Source organism: Budorcas taxicolor, chromosome 4 (assembly GCF_023091745.1).
Source record: "Budorcas taxicolor isolate Tak-1 chromosome 4, Takin1.1, whole genome shotgun sequence".
NCBI classification, from domain to species: Eukaryota; Metazoa; Chordata; class Mammalia; order Artiodactyla; family Bovidae; genus Budorcas; species Budorcas taxicolor.
Window position 1 is genome coordinate 101,121,123 of NC_068913.1, and position 21,034 is coordinate 101,142,156.

The 21,034-nt window shown below is 46.2% G+C and overlaps 1 protein-coding gene across 1 annotated transcript in view; it reads right to left on the minus strand.

Moving 5' to 3' along the window:
- Positions 1 to 9,054: 9,054 nt before the first annotated feature.
- The window catches only part of SLC13A4 (solute carrier family 13 member 4), a 42,837-nt gene continuing 30,857 nt past the window's right edge, over positions 9,055 to 21,034 (minus strand). Inside the window, exons 9-16 of the mRNA XM_052638730.1 lie at positions 20,045 to 20,164; positions 18,698 to 18,799; positions 18,262 to 18,363; positions 17,479 to 17,576; positions 17,158 to 17,282; positions 13,710 to 13,871; positions 12,307 to 12,444; positions 9,055 to 10,110 (exon numbers count right to left, since the gene is read on the minus strand). Coding sequence (XP_052494690.1) covers positions 9,973 to 10,110; positions 12,307 to 12,444; positions 13,710 to 13,871; positions 17,158 to 17,282; positions 17,479 to 17,576; positions 18,262 to 18,363; positions 18,698 to 18,799; positions 20,045 to 20,164 — 985 coding nt within the window. The 3' untranslated portion in view covers positions 9,055 to 9,972. The remainder of the gene's footprint in view (positions 10,111 to 12,306; positions 12,445 to 13,709; positions 13,872 to 17,157; positions 17,283 to 17,478; positions 17,577 to 18,261; positions 18,364 to 18,697; positions 18,800 to 20,044; positions 20,165 to 21,034) is intronic.

The window sequence follows — 21,034 nt, forward strand, 5'->3', positions numbered from 1 at the left end:
TCGCCCTGGTGCTAGTGAAATTGCCAAAATGAAATCATATTTAGATTTGCTTTATTTATTTTGAGACACACTTGGTAAGAACCAAGAACCCTAGAAATTTGAAGCTGGAAGGAAGATTGTTAGTGTAATTTTTTATAAGTCAGGAGCCTCAATCAGCATAGCACCAAGGAGGTTAAGTGTCTTGCCTGAAGGTACACAGCTAGATCAGTGGTAGAACCAAAATTTGTTTTTCTTGAAATTTTTCAACCTTCTTTCTGTTTGGTGTTAGAGCTAACATTCTTAGGTGATTTCCGCCCCCTCTTTTTAAGCAAACTTAATACTGTTTCTTTCTGGATTTGGAAAACCTCTTACTACCTGGTTTCAACCCATAGGCGTGGAAAAAAATCATTTGGCTTCTTGGTGCCACGTTGGTAAAAGTATTTCACAAGCTATGTTTGAATAATCAAATGTTCAGAAAACAGTCTATGTTTAGGCTTGATAGTCTCTTTTCTGCTTCCTACTAACAAACGCATTTAAATTATGGGTGTTTAAAGCTTAGTAAGCTTAAGGCTTAGTAAGGATCCAGCTGTGTTCTCTCTCCCATATGTGTCTCCACCTTGAAGACAATTCCACTATGCCATATATGACCACTGGTGCTAAGTGCGATGCTTTATTTTTCTATGTTAACCTCAGCTGTGTATTTATTAGGAGCAACAGTGACTAAAGAAAATAATTAAAAATCAGTTGCAAGTTCAAATTTATAAAATTAGAAGTTAGGTGTTCAGTTGGACATTTTAAATTTTTGGGTGAAGGTGTTAGATGCTCAGTCGTGTCCAGCTCTCTGCTACCCCATGACTGTTGCCCACCAGGCTCCTCTGTTCATGGGATTCTCCAGGCAAGAATGCTGTAGTGGGTTGCGGTTCCCATCTCCAGGGGATCTTCCCGATCCAGGGATTGAACCTGGCTCTCCTGAATTGCAGGCAGATTCTTTACCATCTGAGCCACCAGGGAAGCCCAGTGCGGTGGCACGGGGGTGGGGGTGGGGGGTGTGGATCCCAGGAAATTATAGATCATCATTAAAACTCCAAGCTGAAGGAACTTTGAAGCTCTTTTGGTGTGAAGGGATTTTCATGAAGCAGTTATTGTTGAGGAGGACAGTCACCCAGTGAGATACACACTAGAGTTCTCTAAAGGTTGTGCATGTCTCTTGCCACGGATTCAAAGCTGGTTAGGGGACCTGTGGTCTCTGCAGGTCTTAAGTGCCCTGCCCATCAGACTCCACCCATGCCAGAGAGCTAAGCCATATGCTCTCTCAGTTGTGTGGCAGTCTTGCTTTCTGTCATTGTATATTTTAGTTTTTGAGTGTGAATCTGCTTTAGGTTGCCCTGTGCTCCTGTGATGAAAGACCCTGAACAAGTTACTTCATGTCTTAGACCAGGTGCCTCTTAAAATGTGAAGAGCTTGAACTGTGAACATCCCTTCATTTTCTAAAATTCTATGATTTAGCTGGATACTTTTAAAAATTGCATACTTTTTACTTGATGTAGCAAGAAATAACAAATCTCATAACCACTCCCCCCCCCCCCCCATAAAATAATACCAAACTGTGGCTCTTAACAAAAATCAGATTTTGGCTTGAGTTTCTAGAACTTACAGCCAGGTCTTTGTAAGGTCTATATAGTTCTACCATATACTATTTAACCTTGTGGGGGGATATTTCCATGCCTGTTTTATAGAAGAAAGATGTGAATTTCATGCTATGCACTCCTCTGGACTGGGCACTGAGGTCTCTAACTGTCCTGAGTTCCTTAGGAGAATACTCTCCATGTCATCTGGTTTGGTAAGAATACTATCCGTGTCGTCTGGTTGGCACAGAACTCAGTCTCCAGTGTGACTCTCCTATTCTATTCTTACAGCTTGGATTTACTCTTGGCAACGTGGTGGGAATGTATCTGGCTCAAAACTATGACGTAAGTGACCATATTCATGTCTTCCTTGATTCCACGCACCTAGTGTATAGTGACTTGTGTTTGTTGAAGTAAAGTATGCCTTCTAGCATAAACAAGATGGTCCATAGGTCTGAGAGGAAAGTCCTGAACGTTAGAGAAAGATTTTCCATTGTCTGAGAAAATAATAGAACTCACAGAAGCACCTGACCTACATTTCACCCTAAGAGAACAAAATCCCATCTGTTCAGGTGGTCTCATGGTGACCGTGTGCTGTGTTTGTTAGCACAGAGCAACATTGTTGGGCTCTTACAGTTCTGTGGGAAATCACGTGGAGTGAGACTTCGCTGGACAGTCTTTCCAGTCCCTGCTACCCGGTTGTAGAGGTGACCGAGTAGTTTGGAGGTGGATCCATTTAGTGCTACACATGTAAGGACAGAATTCCGTGCAGTAGGGAGTTGCGTTAGCTTCACCTTACAGATGTGTCAGTTGAAAATCGGGTGACACAGCTGCCCATGAATGGGAACCCTGAAATGTAATGTTTGTTTTAAAGAGACAAGGAAAGAAGACACGATTTGAACTTGATTTGTAGTGAAGTTTTTAGTGTGACAAAGGGAATTAGCTTTGTCATCCTTAAACTTGAGTCATGTGGTTTTCTAGGCAGGTGCTTATTAAGTTACGTCACATTTATTGTTTACATGTACAACCTGTTGGACTGTAAAGAAAATTTGGGCCATAAAGCTAAGCACCAAACAATTTATGCTTTTGAACTGTGGTGTTGGAGAAGACTCTTGAGAGTCCGTTGGACTTCAAGGAGATCCAGCCAGTCCATCCTAAAGGAAATCAGTCCTAAGTGTTCACTGGAAGGACTGATGTTGACGCTGAAACTCCAATATTTCGGCCACCTCATGCGAAGAGCTGACTCATTTGAAAAGACCCTGATGCTGGGAAAGATTGAAGGCAGGAGGAGAACGGAACGACAGAGGATGAGATGGCTGGATGGCATCACCGACTGAATGGACATGAGTTTGAGTGAACTCCAGGAGTTGGTGATGGACAGGGGGGCCTGGCGTGCTGCAGTCCATGGGGTTGCAAAGACTCGGACACGACTGAGCGACTGAACTGAACAACTTTGCTTGGCACTTGATTGAGGGAGTTCAATGGGTATATAAAAGTAGAACTCAGGGTCTGACTTTTGGGGAGGGAGCCTGCTTTAACTTAGCACTTTTGGGATTTTTCTTAGGCAGTTATGAGGCTAAGAAACACCGCTGTTTATCAGGTTTCTTTTAGAGGAAAGTTAAACCATTTCTGTTTAGAGGAAGAGAAATGAAAAAATACTGACTAGGTAGACATAAAATGATGATATTCTCTTTTCTCTTTAAAGATACCAAACCTGGCTAAAAAACTTGAAGAAATTAAAAAGGACGTGGACGCCAAGAAGAAACCCCCTAGTTGCTGAAACCAACTGCAGCACTGCCTTCTGGATAAACTGAGTCTACTGTTCTCCAGGGCCTCCTTTACCGTCTGAACCAAAAGCTTTTGTTTTAATCTCCAGCCTCCGCAGTTTTCTTTTTCGCTAGACCTTGCATTGCCTCACAGCACAAAAGGGGCCAGAAGTTAAGAGCAACCCTTATTTCTCCAACATCCTCACTTCTTCCCTTCCTCCTTCCAGCCTCTTGGGAGGTCCTGAGAATGAAATCATGGTGCTCGATTAGTTATCATACCTTTAATTAGTAGTCTTTCCCTTATTCTTTGGGATTTCTACTACCTTTTTCAAAAGAAAAATGGATGAGTTTTGTGTAGTTGGTGAGATCCAAATGATGCGTATTTCAGAGTCTGGTAATTATAATGGGTTTTTAAACATTTGGTACTGAATTATGTTGTTTCACAGTAGTAATTAAAATGAAAATCTGGAAGCTAGTTTCTGTGAATTATCCACTGATTTTATATCGTCAGGAAGCTCCACAGCTGCTAATTTCACCAATAAATCAATTTACTATTCATTAACCAAGAAACTGTGTTCTGAGAATCCTATCAGGAATTGGGGAATTTAAAAGTATTTAAAATATTGGTCTTTGTCTTCAGTAGAATCCATAATCTAGTGTGCCTGTTTTTTCTAGATGTATTTGATCTATCTCTTTTCAGTCATGAGAATCATAGTTAATGGGATTACAGGTACCTTTAACATTACATGGTAGATCTATGAGAAATTGTCTAGAAAGGAAATTTTCTGCATTTTTACATTAAAAAAGTGTGTACATTATAACTTTAGAGCGATTCTCATAAGACTTAGTGTTTTTCTCCTGCAATCAGACATCACTTTTATAATTTTTCAGACGCATAATCAGTCCATAAAATTTTTTAGTTGTAAAAAAATGTTTAAATACATAACTTTCCTCTGGGTCAATACAAAAGTGATTTGTATTATCCTCCAGCTCCTAGTTCCTCTCATTGGAGTCAGACACTGTCGTTAGTTTCATGTATCCTTTTGAGAAAGATTTTGTGCTTAAATACATACACATACATGGGGGTTTTTATACAAATGAGAAAAAGCTGTATACAGTCTTCCCCGGTGGGGATCACTACATGGCAGTCTGGAAGGGACAAAGAACTGCTTTCATTTTTCGGCTGCATAAGGTTGTACTGAGTGAATATACTATAATGTATTTAATCCACTCCTGAGAAATGCTGAGTTTTTTCCTGTCTTGCTACTACAGTGGTGACGTTAAACCTGATGTTTTTATATTTGTCAATGCAGGGGATAGCTCCATCCTGAAGTCCTAGAAGGGTAATTTGCACTAAATATAAATAAAGTCCCATCTCACTGGGCGTTTTGTTTCAGAGAGCTTATTGGGCAGCTTCACTGATAATGCCATTTCTGAAGACATTTTAGCAGAGTCAGTAAACTGGAAGAATGGCTTAGAGACCTTTTTTTCAGACAGTGATGCCACTGTTACTGTGATGATAATATGAAGTGATTCTGCTTCTCTTGGAAAACATAGATCTTTCATACATGGAGATGAGTTTTGTCCCTGTTAAGTTGTACTGGTGTGTGAGACAGATTAGGATCATATTATGGACTGACTTCTCCCTTGAAGTGTGATCAGGGGCAAGCAGCTTATTTTTCTGAAACTGTTGTATTCTCTGTACCTACCTCAGAGGGCTTCCAGGAGAAACAGCTGAAATAATGTGTGTGATGTGTAGTGCAGTGCTTTGCAAATTATCCAATAAATAGTAGATACTACTCCAAACATGTTGCTTTGGGTCCGAATACTTTTTTTTTCCCCCGGCACTCACTTTTGGAGCAAAAGTCTGTGTGCAAAATTTGTTATTATTCTTTGATCACTCGCTTTGTTGATGAAAATCTATAGTATCCACAATGATCATACCACCTGGCTTACAAGGTTTGCTCTTGAATGACTGAATTATTAGCAGAGTGAACTGCAATCTTGAAGGAGAGAGATTTACCATCCTTGAGAATATTCAAAATGCCACAAACTTAGAGAACCATTTTCAAAGACAGATTCTTTTTTTTTTATCACCTATGGAGCATTGTTACTTGTGGATGTGTTCTCCCAGACCAGCTTCTTTGGGGGGCGAGGGTCACTTAGATGTTGTAGTATTAGGTCTCTATAATTATATGTTGTAAGTGAAACTCAGTTGGGCTTAGAGCTTCCCATCAGAAGTGACACGTAACCTTGATGAGGGGGATCATTTCTCCCAGTGGGAGCCATCCGGGAAATGACCTTCACCATGTAAACTGCTCCACAGTGAACACAGGCTGACTTCCTGGTCACCCTTCAGAGCCCCTCTCCTAGTTTTAGGTCCTTGCAGGAGTGAAAAGGAGCTTTGAGTTCTCAGGCAGGGAACTGAGATACAGTGTTGGAGGAGCCCAGAACCACCACGGATTTTAGGGGATGTTGTGGCGGTAATGACGGCACTGGCTGGTGCACTCCCTGGGTGTTTTGTCGAGAGCCTTGCCTCGCAAAGCATTGGAGGGATGGGAAGAACCACTGAGAGACAGGCTTTGTTTTCTTATTAAAAAGTTTGAAAATCACTGTTGTGATTTAAGGAGACTTTCTGCTACTCCTGACCTTAAAAAGAGTATTACATAAAATACTACTAAAGTTACTCATGTGTGAAAAGTAAGACTTCAGGGTTGATGTTGGAAACCTAAAAAATACATTGAACTAGAAACCTTATCCTTAAACTGTAACCTCCTAAACAAAATACCCAAAGAAGGAAAAAACCAAAAGAACCTTACTTGGCACTGTATTTTATGAATTGAAGTTACCAGCTGATGTCTGTAGACCTCTCTTCTGATTTAGTGTTAATTAAGTGATAATTAAGCAGTTTGGGGTTTAAAGGGACAGTTTTATTTGCTTCTTTCTAACTCATTTACTTAATTTTCATTTCTGTGACTCGAGAAAAGTTAGGATATGTGGGTTTTCCAGTTGTCCTACTTAGCGGGTCCATGGAGCATGTGTAACATGCATAATGTTTTCATTTCCTCTGAGTGGTTCACTCCCTAGATACTGTACTCGTGTTTGCTTTTCTGCTAAACTCTCCCACGTTTTAAATACTTGCCCTGTTACTCCTCCTGACGGAACACTCTGTACTGTGCTGAAGCAAAGGAGACTTTTCTTCAGCTCCCCGGCCTGAACTTTGCACATAGCATTTCCCAGCCTTACTCAGATGAGTGAGTTCTTTTTTCCCCCACTGTCTGTTAATGCCTTGCCTTGTGGAAAGGAGCAGGACAGTGAAGGGGAAATACTTTGAGATGTTGCCTGGTCTTAATAGGGAGTCTGTGAAACTTGGATTTTCACATGTTCTATTTATACCTTTCCTAAATCTGGATGCCACATAGTCAAGCACTGAAGACCTAGCAGATGGCATGGGAGAGAAACAGGCCAATAGTGAAGTTTTGTGGAAAGTGCCTGGGGTGTGGTGGGACATTGCAAAACCTGAGTCCTGTGCCCGCGTATGGAAAGCGCATCTCTTACACGTACAGCTGTACCAGACTGGGCCAAGCGGAAGGCGCCCTGTAAATAGAGCAGGCGGTGTGCTCATATTTGTTCAGTGACGGCGGCCCCAGGACAGCTGCCTGGGCTCTTGGGTGCTCTCAGCTCCCTGTCGTAACAGTGGTTCAGTTATCTCGCTCGCCTGAGAGTGATCCTAGTGTTGAGATTTACTTTTCACACAGGTGTCTAAATATGAAGCCACCTACTTTATTTGGGTTCAGCTAAATAAGAGATCTACTCTGACAACAGAGGAAAAAACTAGCTCTTTTTTACTTAATAAAATGGCACACGAGTCTTTGTTTCATGTGAATTCTAACATAAAAGGTTGTATACCGTGTACTTCATGGGTGACTTAAAGGAATTTCCGAGGCAGCTTTAAGCAGAATTTGATGTGTAATCAAGAATAAGATGCAATTCTACCTGGTGTTTTTGTTTCTCAGTTTCATCAGCTATAAAAGGAGCTGTATAAGATGATCGTTTACAGCTTTTCCACCCATATAGAGTTGTGATATGAGAAGAGAAGGATCAAATTTAACGTATTTGCAAAAGACAGCACTACTAAGCAGAGCTGTTAGGTCCTGTCCAGCAGCAGAGCGATTTTAGAAGACAAGGAGTTGTGAGTCACAGCTGACGCTCGTGAGTCATATCTGGAATGAGCAGGCTTCTTTGGACTGAGTCTGTGGTCTGGGGACAGAACGGTGCTGTTCGGTCTACTGACCAGACCAAAATAAACACCCTTTCTGAACTGACTGCTCGAGAGTGTTAGCCGCCTGATGGACATGGTAGCAGCTTCATGGAGCTGCTCTGCTTTCTGTTTCAGAGTGAGTCAGGGTCTCAAATAGCTGAACAGGGGCCAATCATTCTAAGTCAACTGAATCTTTTTTTTTTTTAATTTATTTTTGGCTGCACTGGGTCTTTGTTGCTATGTGCAGGCTTTCTCTCTAGTTGCTGTGTGAGAGCTTCTCATTGTAGTGGCTTCTCTTGTTACTGAGCACGGGCCTAGGACTTGTGGGCCTAGTTGCCCTGTAGGATGGGGAATCTTCCCAGACCAGGGATTGAATCCGTGTCCCCTGAATTGGCAGGTGGATTCTTAACCACTGGACCACCAAGAAAGTCTGAAGTCAACTTAATTCTCTGTCACCTTTTCTTTCTCCTTTTGCTTGTTTATACTCCCAGCATCTTATTAATTATCTGTGCATTGCCTTGTTGTCTGACTTAAAGGTTTGGCGTCTTAAATTCTGTAACAGGTCAGACACTTGACCATTTGGCTCCCCTGACAATAGGAGTGACATCCTGACTCAGAAATATTTCAAAGCAGCATGACCGGTAGTGATGCTGGTTCCTCAGACCAGCCATACAGACCAGCTGGTCCCTCAGACGTACCTCACATTGGTATTTCATTTGGGCTCATTCACTTTTGTAAGTGGCCAGATAATTTGGCCTACGCTAACTGGAAGCAGCAGTAATATTCCTGGTTAAACCTGGTGCAGGTTTTTGACTGGCACAAAAGAAACTTTGTAACTTACAGATATATGATAAACTAAGAGAGTGACTTTGTTGGTAAATCATTGTGGGAAAACTGCAGTTGCTGTCATTAGTAACTTAAAATCAATTCAAGCAGTGCTGTAACCATGGTTTCCTCCTTTTCCCATAAGGTGTATTTAGCAAGTCAAGTGAGTGAAGTCACTCAGTCATGTCCGACTCTTTGCGACCCCATGGACTGTAGCTTACCAGGCTTCTCCATCCATGGGGTTTTCCAGGCAAGAATCCCGGAGTGGGTTACCATTTCCTTCTCCAGGGAATCTTCCTGACCCAGAGATCGAACCTGGGTCTCCTGCATTGGAGGCAGACGCTTTAACCTCTGAGCCACCAGGGAAGTAGCTGATGGTAAAAATCTGAAATGTGTCACGCTGGAGGGGTTGGGAGCAACATCCAGTCCTGTGGCAAAGACTTCTGTCATGGGGATACGGGAAGAAGGAGGAGGCCTGGACTTCAGAGTCATTTCAAGGAAGACATTTATTGAGCAGACAGGCACACAGTTTACCGTACCATATAAGTTGCTGGAGACTAAGAGACATAAGACATCTCCCCTCCCCTCCAGGGGCTCATCAACTGTGCTTATCTTTTTGGGGGCGAACTACTCATTGCCTCCTGAAGAAAACCCATCGACATATCATTAATAGTGCTGTGGCCTTAGTTTCCGCCTCCTCAGTAAGACAGGTATGAACTATGAAGGTTTTTCCTTCCTCCCAATGCTTAACCAGCATGGTGGTATTGATGGTTAGTGCTGAGTGGAGAGAGAGACACTGATCTCAATGTGTCTTCTTTCTGCCTCCTTTTCCTTTGACAGAGAACAGCACCAGCCTCATTCTGCAGGGGACACTGTTTCTTTGCAGGGATTTGGTGCCACGGTATAGAGAAGCCATTGATGAGAGATACTTAAAAGAGGAGTGATAAGAGTACTGATGGCCACAAAGAGGCCCCCCTAAGAACTGCCCTTTTGTGGGGAGAGCTTGGCGAGAAACACCTAAGAGAAAGGAGCCGATGTCAGGTCTCAGGTTCTGGGTGAGACTTTTCCCCCGAAGAGGAGATGACACTGGTTTCACTCTCTGCACTTGGTAGCATGATTTGGGTTTTCTTCTATTCCTAAACGGGGCTGAGAATTTAAGAATAACATCAAACCCAGGGGGACTGGTCAGTTTGTGAGGCTTAGCCTCTGAGGGGCAACGAAGACAGACTTGTCTCTTGCCAGCTTTCAGAAAGAGCTGGTGGGAGAGACAAGCTACAAGGGAGGGAGAAGGGTTTTAGGTTTCCTTCCACTGCAGCGCTGAGGAAGGAGGGCAGAGCGGAGGACACTGACGTCTGGGCCCGTGCATTGTGCTTGGAGGCTCTCTGCATGTCACCGGAGGTGGAAGATGGAGGAATCTTCTGAGGGGGTCCTGTGCTCCTGGTGGTCCTCTCAGCCTGTTGGTCAGCCTCTGCTGGGTGCTGGTCGCTCCTGGGGTCGGGCTGTTCGCCCGCAGTGGTCAGGCCTGATCAGTGATATTACTGACCTTGGCCCAGGCAGGAAACGTGTTGAGGTCGAAGAGGCTTATTCCCCACGTATTGATGGCCACCATCACTGTCACCAGGCCAATGACATTGACCCCCAGACCAGCTTTCACCTGCAGGGCACAAGCAGCAGGGCGCACAGCCCGTGGTCCCTGTGAGCAGACAGCACAAGTGCCCAGGTGCCCCCTGCCTGAGCCTCTCCTCCTGACATGACCCCAGCCCCCCTGCATGGCCCTGACTTGTTCCTGTCACTGCCCCCTGGTACTCTAGTGGTGCCTTATAGCGGGCACAGGCCTGTAGAGGACTGGCGGACAGGAAGGACTTGGGGCTGGGAGGCGGCCGTTGGCATCATCCCTCCTTTTGTAGCACGCTCACTATTGCATGGAGGCCTAGGAGGTGTGTGCTTGGGACACCAAATCTTGGAATGTTAGGTTGCACGGAAACAGCTACATGACTGGGAAATGTGTTCGCTGAGATAGGGGAGCTCCTCGAAGCTGAAGCCTATCAGAGCTGTCACTGTGCCTTCACAGCGGGGGCCTCCCGGGAGAGCCTGCATTCTGTGACTGTTGCCTTTTCCCCACAAGGAACAGCTAAGGAAGTAGTGTCCTTGGGTTCACCTGGGCAAAGGTCAGCCGCCTGCACCAGCCCTTCCACAGAAAGGCAACAGACAGCGCCGTGGCTGGGGGCGTGGGGCCTTTGCTGCTTTCACCTGGGGGAACGTCACCGCCAAGGCTCTGACCGCTTAGTTTCTGTCGTGGCACTGACATGCCCAGGCGGAAGGGGGACGTGGGGGAAGAAGGATGGCAGAGCCGGGGCCGTCTGGGAAAGTGTCCACTAAGGAGGGCTGGCATCCTAGCGGGTGACAACCCAAGTGCGCAGCGAGTCACCACAAGTCCACTAACCGGGACTGAGCTGGGCAGGTTGGGAGGGAAAAGTGAATGTGAGGAAATGGTTGATGATGAGTTGCCCTTCGGCCTTCTGGCCCAAGCCTTGTACTTATGAATCATCCCGTCCCCCTGAACCTTGCGGCGTGGAGAACTGCCCATGTTTCCCAGCGGGTAAGAGGAAGCGGGTTCTAAAGGAGCTAAGTGAGGGTCATTTAGAGCTGAGAGGGACCACACAGAGCATCTGGGCTGAACCTGCTCACTTAGCAGATGAGGAAAGTGAAGTCTTGAGTCAGTGCCCAGGCTGGCACTGGGTTAAGGTTAGGATTAGGGTTAGGCTCACTGCTCGTCATCTGGTGCCTCTAAAAATGACTGGCTTTGGTCCCTTGATTCCAGGGTAAAGGCTGAGGGTGAGCGGTGGGAGCACTCGGCAGAGGGAGCAGGATCGGGGGTGCAGGGGCAGGTCGAGGGGACAGGAGAGTCATGGTGGAGCTCAGCAGGAGTGGATGGGGCTGCGCAGTAAGATCTGGGGGTGGAAGGGGACAGGGGTGGCTGTGACCCCCTTCCCGAGGTAATTCAGATGACTTGGATGATCATTTTGAGAGTAGAGAGGATCTGAATATCTGCTCCCAGCCTGAAGCTCTTTCTTCCTTTCCTCCGTTTGATATTTACAGAGCTGCCAAGATCTAGTTTGGATTTGAGTGAGAAACTAGCCCCCAGCAAGGAAGGACGGGCCATTTCAGTCGGCCGGGCCCAGTTACCTGTATGAGGGGTTCCTCCCTCCCCAACCTGATCAGCCCTGGGAGTCGAGAAGCACAGCAGTGAGCACAGGCTGAGGGGTGGAGGGTGGCCCCACACTAAAACCAGCCGCAAAGCGTCCCCTCCAAGCCGCGTTTCGTGAGCCTCGCTGAAAACTAAGAAATGAGCTATGGGTGCTTCATTTTACGGTTGTTGCTTTGGGGGTTTCTTGCTTGGGGAGAGGGTTGGACAGGGAGGAGAATCTTGTTCTTACAAAGTATCTTTCACCCTCAGTTCATAAAGTGTCTCACACTTAACCTTTTATGAATAAGCCAGCAACTCTGGGCCAACATCCCCACAGTTCAGTGCAGGAACTAAGCAAAAACCAGAACAAGCTCTCGGCTTCCAGAGTGGGTCACACCCCGGGTTGGTCCCAGCCTTTTCTGTCTACGTTCCCACTCTCTTCCCAGATTAGGGCTGGGGAGAGCACATGATTGCTGCTCTTGGTGCTTGTGGACCAAAGAAAAACCTTTCACCAGAACCATTCTTTCTGCCACCCTGGGGCTGAGCTATGACAGATCAGGGGTACTGCTTATAAAATAATAAACTTTAGAAAGCTATATAGGGCCAGTCATCCCTGTCTTCATGGCAGGTGGGCCTGGTGGGAAGAGGCCACCCACGACTCACCATATCTTTAATCTGGCAGTGCCCGTAGCTGAAGACGATGGCGTTGGGGGGATTGCCCACTGGCAGCATCACTGCAAAGGAGATGCACATGGTGACCGGGATCAGGGTGTAGAGTGGATTTATTTGCAGCGTTTCAGACTAGAACAGAATTCACAGAAACATTAGCATGGAGGTTAGACTTGCATTTGCCATGCTTACCATCACGAGTGTGCCTAAATGATGGCTGAGTGTCAGCTGCCCTTGACTGAATACCATGTGCGACGGACAGGTAAACCACGCCCTCAAAAGCACGGAGTTCCGGGCTCCTTGGATGGGTCCCTGCTGCTCACTCACTCCCCATGGAAACATGGACTCCAAGTTGCCTCCCTACTAGAAGGGATGTTTCATTTCTTGGTGCTGGTCTAAGGGAGTAGTTTTAAAATTTGACACTTCAGCTGAGAAATTCTTGCAATACAAATCTCATGAACAAGTTGCATTGATCGAGGTAGACATTTCTCGCTCTTGGCATGCAGAACTAAGGTTTTTTTTTTTCTTTTCCCGAGTTATGATAACTGCCTTTTGTGGGACCTGAACCTGTGGGAACCTGTGGTCTTACGCTCAATGGTACCACGTTTTAAGTGCATTCCTGCACTCATGTAGGCAGGCTGATGAGAGGGAGAAGTTGGAGCGAGCAGTGAGCAGAGAGTGGCTGAGTGGGAGGAGGTTGGGGCTGATAGAGTAGGAAGATACTATCTTGTTGGTGATGAGGAAGAGCCTTCATCTTACAGGTTCCACCTCACAGAATGGGATGGAGGCAGCATTGTGTTTGGTGGATCACCTCTGGGGCTCCTTAGCCAGGCTGAGATCTGCCAGTGGCTCCACCCCCACCATCCGACTGTGCAAACACCTACTCCATTAATCACAAATTGTTCTGAGACCCAGGAATGAGGCTGGCATTGCTCATAATTCTGAGTCTCCTGGACAGAGAAGCTGGGTGGAGGCGGTGATGACCGAGCTGTGGTTTTGGTCTCTGCAGCTGAGAGTACTTCTGGGAACATTTTTGTCTCCATTTTCTGTAGCTATTTCTCCTGCCCTCCTGTTAGGTCTCATCCCTGGAGAAGGGAAAGGCTACTCACTCCAATATTCTGGCCTGGAGAATTCCATGGACTGTATAGTCCATGGGGTCACAAAGAATCGGATATGACTGAGTGACTTTCACTTCACTTCCATAGGAGAGGAAGATGGATGGCGATTGTGGGGTATTAGAATCCTAGGGTTTTACAGTTATCTTGTCCATTCTTGTTTCCATTCAGAACTGCCCCTAAACTAAGCCTAGACTTTTGGGAAAGGGCTTCTAGAGCTCTTGCTTTTATTATCTATTTACTTATCAGTTACTGGACATCTCAGAGCCCTGCTCTACTCACCAGACTGCACACGATGGGCAGGAAGATGGTGATGGTGGCTGGGTTGCTCACAAACTCTGTGACAATGGACACCAGGATGCACGCCAGCAGGGTGACAGCCCAAGGTGGGAGGCTGCTCAGAGACAGCATCTGCTGCCCGATCCACGTGGAGAGGCCAGAGGTCTGCAGGGAGACAAGGCGATGCAGTGAGGAGAGAGTGGCACTCTTAGCCTCCAGAAGGTCAGGGATGGTGGGGGCTGGACAGGACCACCAGGAGCCATCTAATTTGCCTCCCTATTTTTAGGCAGGCTGGATCCACAGGCATTCCTGGTTTTTTTTAATGATTAAGTCACTTCGTAGCCCAGCAAATTCTTTTTTTTTTTTTTTTTTTAAATATTTATTTATTTAGCTGTGCTGGGTTTTAGTTGCAGCATGCAGGATCTAGTTCCCTGGCCAAGGATCAAACCTGAGCCCCCTGCACTGGGAGTGTGGAGTCTTAGCCACTGGACCACAATGGTCTCAGCAGATTCTTTTTTTTTTTTTCTTATTGATTGCACATTTAGTCTTAGAGCCGCCTGGTCAGTCGTTGTCACAGGGCACGGAGAGCCTCCACTTGCTGCGATCCTCCTCGGCGCTCTGGCGACTTGGCAGGGATTGGAGACCTTGGGGGTGATGGGCTGCTCAGCTTCACACCTGCTACTCTTTCTCCAGCCTCCGACAGCGTCATGCTGTCCGTTCACTCAACAGTGCCCTTTGCACAGGTCGCCAAGTATAATCCTTATTCCTGCTTTTGAAATCTATTTCTGTTATCACCCACGAGAGGGAAAAAATTATCACCATGTTTGGATAGTAACTTTTCCTCTGGTCTTTGGGGCCTGAGTAGGCAGGGCTGGGCATTAGAAATTTTACGTGAGCAATGAGGGAGAGAGGAATTCCTTGTCGTGGCAAAGGTGCCACCTCACTAGCCTGGAAATGGTCATTCAGCCTCAGCCTGTGTTAGGTTCAGGTCTCATCACAGCTGACATCAGGATCTACCATCTGCCCATACTTCTTGTCAATATGAAACAAAGGCTTGAACCTTTTCCATTAGCAACACCTACACACATCAACTCAAATAAACGAATATTTCCACTTGGAGTAATTCATTTGGTTGGAAGATGTTCATCTGCCAATGATGAGGGCTCTCCCCATCCCCTAAAAATGAAGGGCACAATTGAGTTTATGTTCTTAAAAAACCCCAGGTTGCCATATGCACTCTCCAGCTCTCCCCCAACCCCCTCCTCTGCCTTCTCTAGTTGACATGCTCTGACTTTTCCTGTTCACCCTCCAGACTGCAAATGCAATAAAGAAGTGAGGACTAGGGCAAGAAACGGTGAGACGGTTTAGGATTTCTCAAACTGCGGGCCTTCCTCATATTCTGCTATTAAGGATGGCCTCACTGTGTTGTCAGCAGACCACTCTTTCTCTTCTCCAAGTTCATCAAAAGCTCATTTCATCTCCACAGCACCTGGGCCGCTTCATGGCACGCTCATAGACAACTGATAACCAAAGGGCTTCAGAATTCTCTCATGTAGCCATGTTTACCTTGAGCACTTCCTCTTTTTTTTTTTTTTTTCTTCCACTGACTGAGAGCTATAAATGCAATATGTGAGGACTACCTCAGTTAATGGAGGGTGCAGTGCCTGGAACCTCTGTAATTTCCATTGCTTGTGACACATAAAACTGCTCACCAGACAGACAGAGGAGGCAGAGAAGTTAGCTGAGTGGGAGCAGTAGGTTTTATGAAGAATTGGAGTATTTATTTATCATGTTATCCAATAGTACTTGTAAGTAAAGTGAAATAAGGGCAATTTTTTTTTTCCAGAAGAACTAGCTTATACTATAATTTGAAATAAACTGATAAATTAGACTGTAAAGTTAGGGGATAAAACACAATAAAAGAAACCTTTATTTTTTAAATCCTTGGGATGAAAACATTTTTATTGAATTTTTCTCACTAATGTTAAGACTCTGAAATTATTTCAGATTCAGGAGGAATCACACATACTGTATCTAAATTATATTATTAAAGTAGTAGAGTGAGTAGGTTTTATAGCCATACCATCTGTACATGTACAATTTTAGTAAAAAAAAAAAAAAAAAATCTTGCCAGGCTGGGCTCAGTGGCCAAAACTAACCACTGAAATTCAACAAGGATAAATATGATATTATGAACTTGGAGTCAGAAATATTGAAAGCATATATACAGAACTGACTGAAGGACTTGAAGCTTAATAATGGCTAACAATGAAAAGAATGAAGGGTATTAGTTGACTGTGGTTTCAGTGTAAGCATTGACATGAGTGCCAATGAAGCCTTGTAAAAGCTTCCATAAAATAAAGGATGGGGCTTGAGTTATTGTTAATAACTGCTCTACTCTGCAGCAGACTGACGACCCCTGGACTGTGTTTGATCAAAGGCAAAGCGTAGTGAGTCCTAAGGAGAGAGACCAGTGTGGTCAGGGGTCACTACTCCTATGAAGAATGGTTAAAGGAACTGGGGAGTTTTAGTTGGAAGAAAGCATGATCTAGGGGAACATAGTAAGTGTCTTTATTGTTTTAATAATTGTTACTGAGGAGAGGGTTCCTGAGAAGAAAGCCAGACCAAGGAGTGGAAGACATCCAGAAGAGCTGAGCTGAAAGTCAAGAGTGACTTCTCTGCTGGCTGTGCAGGGCTGTCCCTGTCACCCAAGGTGTCCTGGAGGGAAGAAGTCTCTCTTTGGTGGGCTAGGGGACCCAGTATCCTCCACGGTTCCTTCCAGGCGGAGGACCCAGGGACCTTATTACTGATGCAGATAGCACTGAGGCCCACACAAGGGGCAGTCAAAACTGAGCCAAGTTGAGAATGGGTTAGTGTGTTAAACACATAGAGAAGACAGAGGGAGCAAACAGTGAGAACCTTAACCTGATTGTTAATGGTTGTTTACTTCAGGAACGGGTTAGGAAAATCAACTCTTTTCCACCAGCGCCCTTTAAAAGATCTCATCCTAAAGCCTCCCACTCAGGAAATCAGGGGGCATCTACACCCGCTTTAGCATACATTCTCCAAAGGGCCTCAGGATAGGCATACAGACTAACTGAGGGATCAGTCGGGGGCATCTCTGGGCCCTTACAGCTGTCACCACTGTCAGATCCCCAGAAAGAGATGGCTACAAAGTCCAGTGCTTCTCTCGCCTGCAGCGGCCTGGGCCCATCCCCGGGGTGTGGATGCCCGTGTGCCGGGACTCTAACTCTGCTCCCAGTAGTGCCATTTAGTAGTGCCATTTGTTCCGGGTGGGACACGATGTCCATTCCTGGCTTCCCTTCCCAGCGACGGGTGAACACTCACCTCTTAGCACCTTTGAATCTTCCCTCCCAGAGCCATAAGGACTGGCTTTACATAGTTTACATACTGAAAACTACTTGGTGCAATACAACGACTCAGGGGTTACCTTGCTGCCAGAAGCCAGGGCATAGCCTCCTCCCACCAGAATGACGATCTCCCAGGGCATCGTCTTCTGGAAGTCCTTCCACGTGATGATGGGCTCCATGCCCGGCGAGGGCCCCCGGTCGTCCCCTAGATGACAGGGAGGCAGAGCCAGATGAACCCTCCTGGTGTGACTCGTGGAGACAGGGGTCTCGTTGAATGAGAGGATACTCTGCTATGCTGGGAGGAGTCAGAAGGGCTTTGGTAAGGCTCCTTCCAGAAATTCTGAACTTAGACCATTATTTGACTGGAGCCAGCCCCGACTCTTCCCTTGAACTCCTCTCACCATCTCTCTTTTTCCCGAAGCAAGGCTTCTTCGCTGGAATCAGGAAGAGGAGGAAGCCAAGGAAGACAGAGACCGTGGCATCGGTGCGATAGCCCTTCCTGCCAGAGACAAGCAGAGCTGGGGAGGAGAGTCAGGAGGCCCAGGGGTCACACCGGGCCTGGGACAGCCTGTCTGAACGTGGTGCCTTCCCAGGGCACCTAGTCTAGTGGGGACCTCAGCCTTCCTTCTGGCCAGCTGCTCCCATGCCATCCACTGGTGGATTTAATGTCTGGAGGCAGGGCCTGACTAGGGTAGATGTCTTAGTGTGAATTTATGGACCTGTTGGAAGGAGTGAGCAGGAGTTATTTTAGATAGAGGAGAAGAGAAAAGGAGGCGTTCTCTTTCCTGGGAGGGTCACAAGCTGGTGCTGAGAGCTTGTGGCCTGTGGCCCTGGCCCTCAGGAATATGGGGGGCAGGACACGCCTCGGCCACTGCGACCATAGCCTTTACAGGTGGTGTTTTACTCTACATTTTCTCCTTTAACTCTCGAAACAAGCACTTAGGTAACAAGACCAAGGTCATGTGGATGGTAAGCGGCAGCTCCTGACCCCAACCCTGGAGGCAGACTCCAAAGACTATTTTCGTCCTGAGTCTGCACTGCAACTTCCCTAAGAAAGGGGAATTTTTAAGAGGACAGTGCTTCCTCGGTTCCTGACTATCCCTAAGAGTCTAGGAGGGGACCCTGGTGGGTACTGCCTGAAGAGTTCGGGTGAGGCGGTTGTTCACAGAGATGGTATCATTTACTTTTCAAAGAAGGAATCCCAACCAGGAACAAAGCCAGGCTCCCGAGTAAACCACAGCACGGTCATCAGGACGAAGAAGAATCCAGTGACCATTTCCGGGTAGCTAGAAGAGAAAACAGGAAGACCTCCTCCAGGAACTGGGACTTTTCTCTTGGCCTCCTCCCTTTGCTTCGGGATGCTCTTGCGATCAGGGTTCCAGGACTGGAGACCTGAGACGCAGCTTCTGCTCAACCACTTGGAATACTGCAATGGGGAAGGGTGGCCCCTAGGGCCTGGGGGCCAGCTTGACTTTGGCATCAAATAGCACCTCTAGTTGTACTTGAGGAAAACTCCCCCAGCTCAGGAGGCCACCGAGAACAAGGCTGCTTCTTTGCGCACTTCACCTGCTGTGATTTTCCCCTGGGGAAAGAGAAAAAGGGTGGAGGGCTGATTCTTACGTGATGGCTCCCAGCTTCTCATATTCCTCTTGGATCCTCTTCTCTGATAACTCCTCCCTTTTGGTCTTCTTCTTCTTACTCAGAGAGCAGGTCTCCTTAAAACTGAGAAGGGAAGAATGAGCACAGGAATGACGGCCACTTCTGAAAGCAAGTCGTAAGCAAACACAAACTGCTGGCTGGCTGTGATCTCCCCTCGTCCCGCCTATCATGAGACTTCGTCTGCAAGTTAACACAGCCCCTCGGCAGCCTTCTCCCCAGCTTCCCGGGTGAATCTCTGGTATATAAATGTGAAGTCATGTCTCATGGACTTGTGTGAGGGTATTTATGTTTGGTTGTTTCTACACACTCATCTTTCCCCCGTTCCCAGTTGGGTTTTTAAATTACCTAATTAGGCTGCACCGTGTGGCTTGTGGGATCCTGTTCTATTCCGAACTAGAATCAAACCTGTGCCCCCTGCATTGGAAGCGTAGAGTCTCAGCCACTGGACTTCCAGGGAAGTCCCTACACACTCATCCTTTACATAAGTGAGAATCATTGTGATGCAGCATATGTATCTAGATGCTTATATATTTATTTTTTGCAAGCACACGTAAGAGTGTGTGTGTGTGTGTGTATCTGTCTAGAGACAGGGTTGTTTGGGGTGAACGTGGGTATTAGTTTTCAACTAGCAATACTGGGAGCATAGAAGTACACAGTTGTCATTGATTTGACGATTGTCTCTTGAGTTATTTCTTTTTAAAAAAAGCTCAGCTTAGAGAACATTGCCTGAGCAGTGGGAAAGTTGGGTCCCCTGGACTAATAGTAAAACAGGTATATCTTTCCTTTATGTGTTTGAAACTGATCAAATTTGGAGCAAGCATCAGTAATGGAAAGCTGGCTGAATAGATTAATATTAGAAATAGTATTGCAAGAGGAATGTCTAATGTTATTTTGAGTGATATGAGCATATTTTATACAACTATTAAGTATAAATCAGTCACGTCTATAAAATTAAGCCTAAGGCAACTTCTACTTGGAGTAATTTCTTTAGAAATTAGTTCAAATTACTCTCCATGAAACTACATTAGCTATTCTCCCATTCAGACCTTTTATGAATCCAGCCCTTCCTCTAACCAGTCGGTTGACCTTAAGAACACTCCATCATAGAGCTCACAGAGAAGTGCAAAGTCTATGTGAGTCTGGAGTATCTGGAAAACATGATGCCTGAGTCCTCGTCTACTTCACTGCCTTCTCTTCTGGGCACCCTTGATGGTTACTTGGCAGCTCCCAGTTGAGTGTCCCCCTCAGGGCTTGGGCCATGGCCCTGGATGGATGGGAGAGCCTTGCTCTCAGGGCCCTAGGACTCACTTGCAGCCCAGGAACAGCCAGTGCATCCAGAACCAGCTGACCACCAGCATGATGAGGGAGATGGGGAAGCTGAAGAGGAACCAGGTGCCAAAGTTGACCACTTCTGCAGCCGGATACTGGCTGGAAGGGAAAGAACCAGGTTAGTGGTTAGAAAAGGGTGGATTTCCATGTAGTATTTTGGGGGCTAGTAAGCTAAATGGTCCTTAAGAAGACATACAGCAGAGTTAACGGAACAGCTGATGTTAAAAATATGGTAATATATTATTGAGAAGTCACTTGACAGCTGCAGCTGTACTGAGCCCAGCCAAGAATTATGAAATAAGCTAAAACGGCATCCAAGCAACCAAAATTGATATCATGGAAGTGTATACACGTCGCACTCCGGAGAATCACTCAGATCTGTTTCTTCTTAATTTATGTAAAGATTCTGATAAATTTACCACCCAAGACATAGCCTAAAGGAATAGGAATTGTCCCAGAAACTAAACCAGAAGGGCAGAAACTCAGAGCTCGGGCAGAGTACTGTAGTGTGAAGAGCTCAGGTCTTGGGGAGTTAGGTCTTAAGCTTTGCTCAATCCTTCCTCCTCCCATCTCCTTCCTCATTTTCCTCCATTTTCCTTCCTTCTCTCCCTGCTTGGGCGAGAACTCTCCAGCTCTCCACCCCCTCTTGTTTTCTCAGTGCCATCACCCTGTCAGCCATCCCCTCTCTCGAGGGTTTAACTATCCTCTCATCTGGATCATTCCTATCAGTGCTTACACGTCTTTGATCTTAAAAGCCCATTCTTGACCCTGTTTCGTCAGTCAGTCATGTCCAGCTCTTTGTGACCCCACGGACTGCAGCATGCCAGTCTTCCCTGTTCTTTGCCATCTCCCGGAGCTTGCCCAAACTCATCTCCACTGAGTCGGTGATGCCATCCAACCATCTCGGCCTCTGTCATCCCCTTCTCTTCCTGCCTTCAGTCTTTCCCAGCATCAGGGTCTTTTCCAATG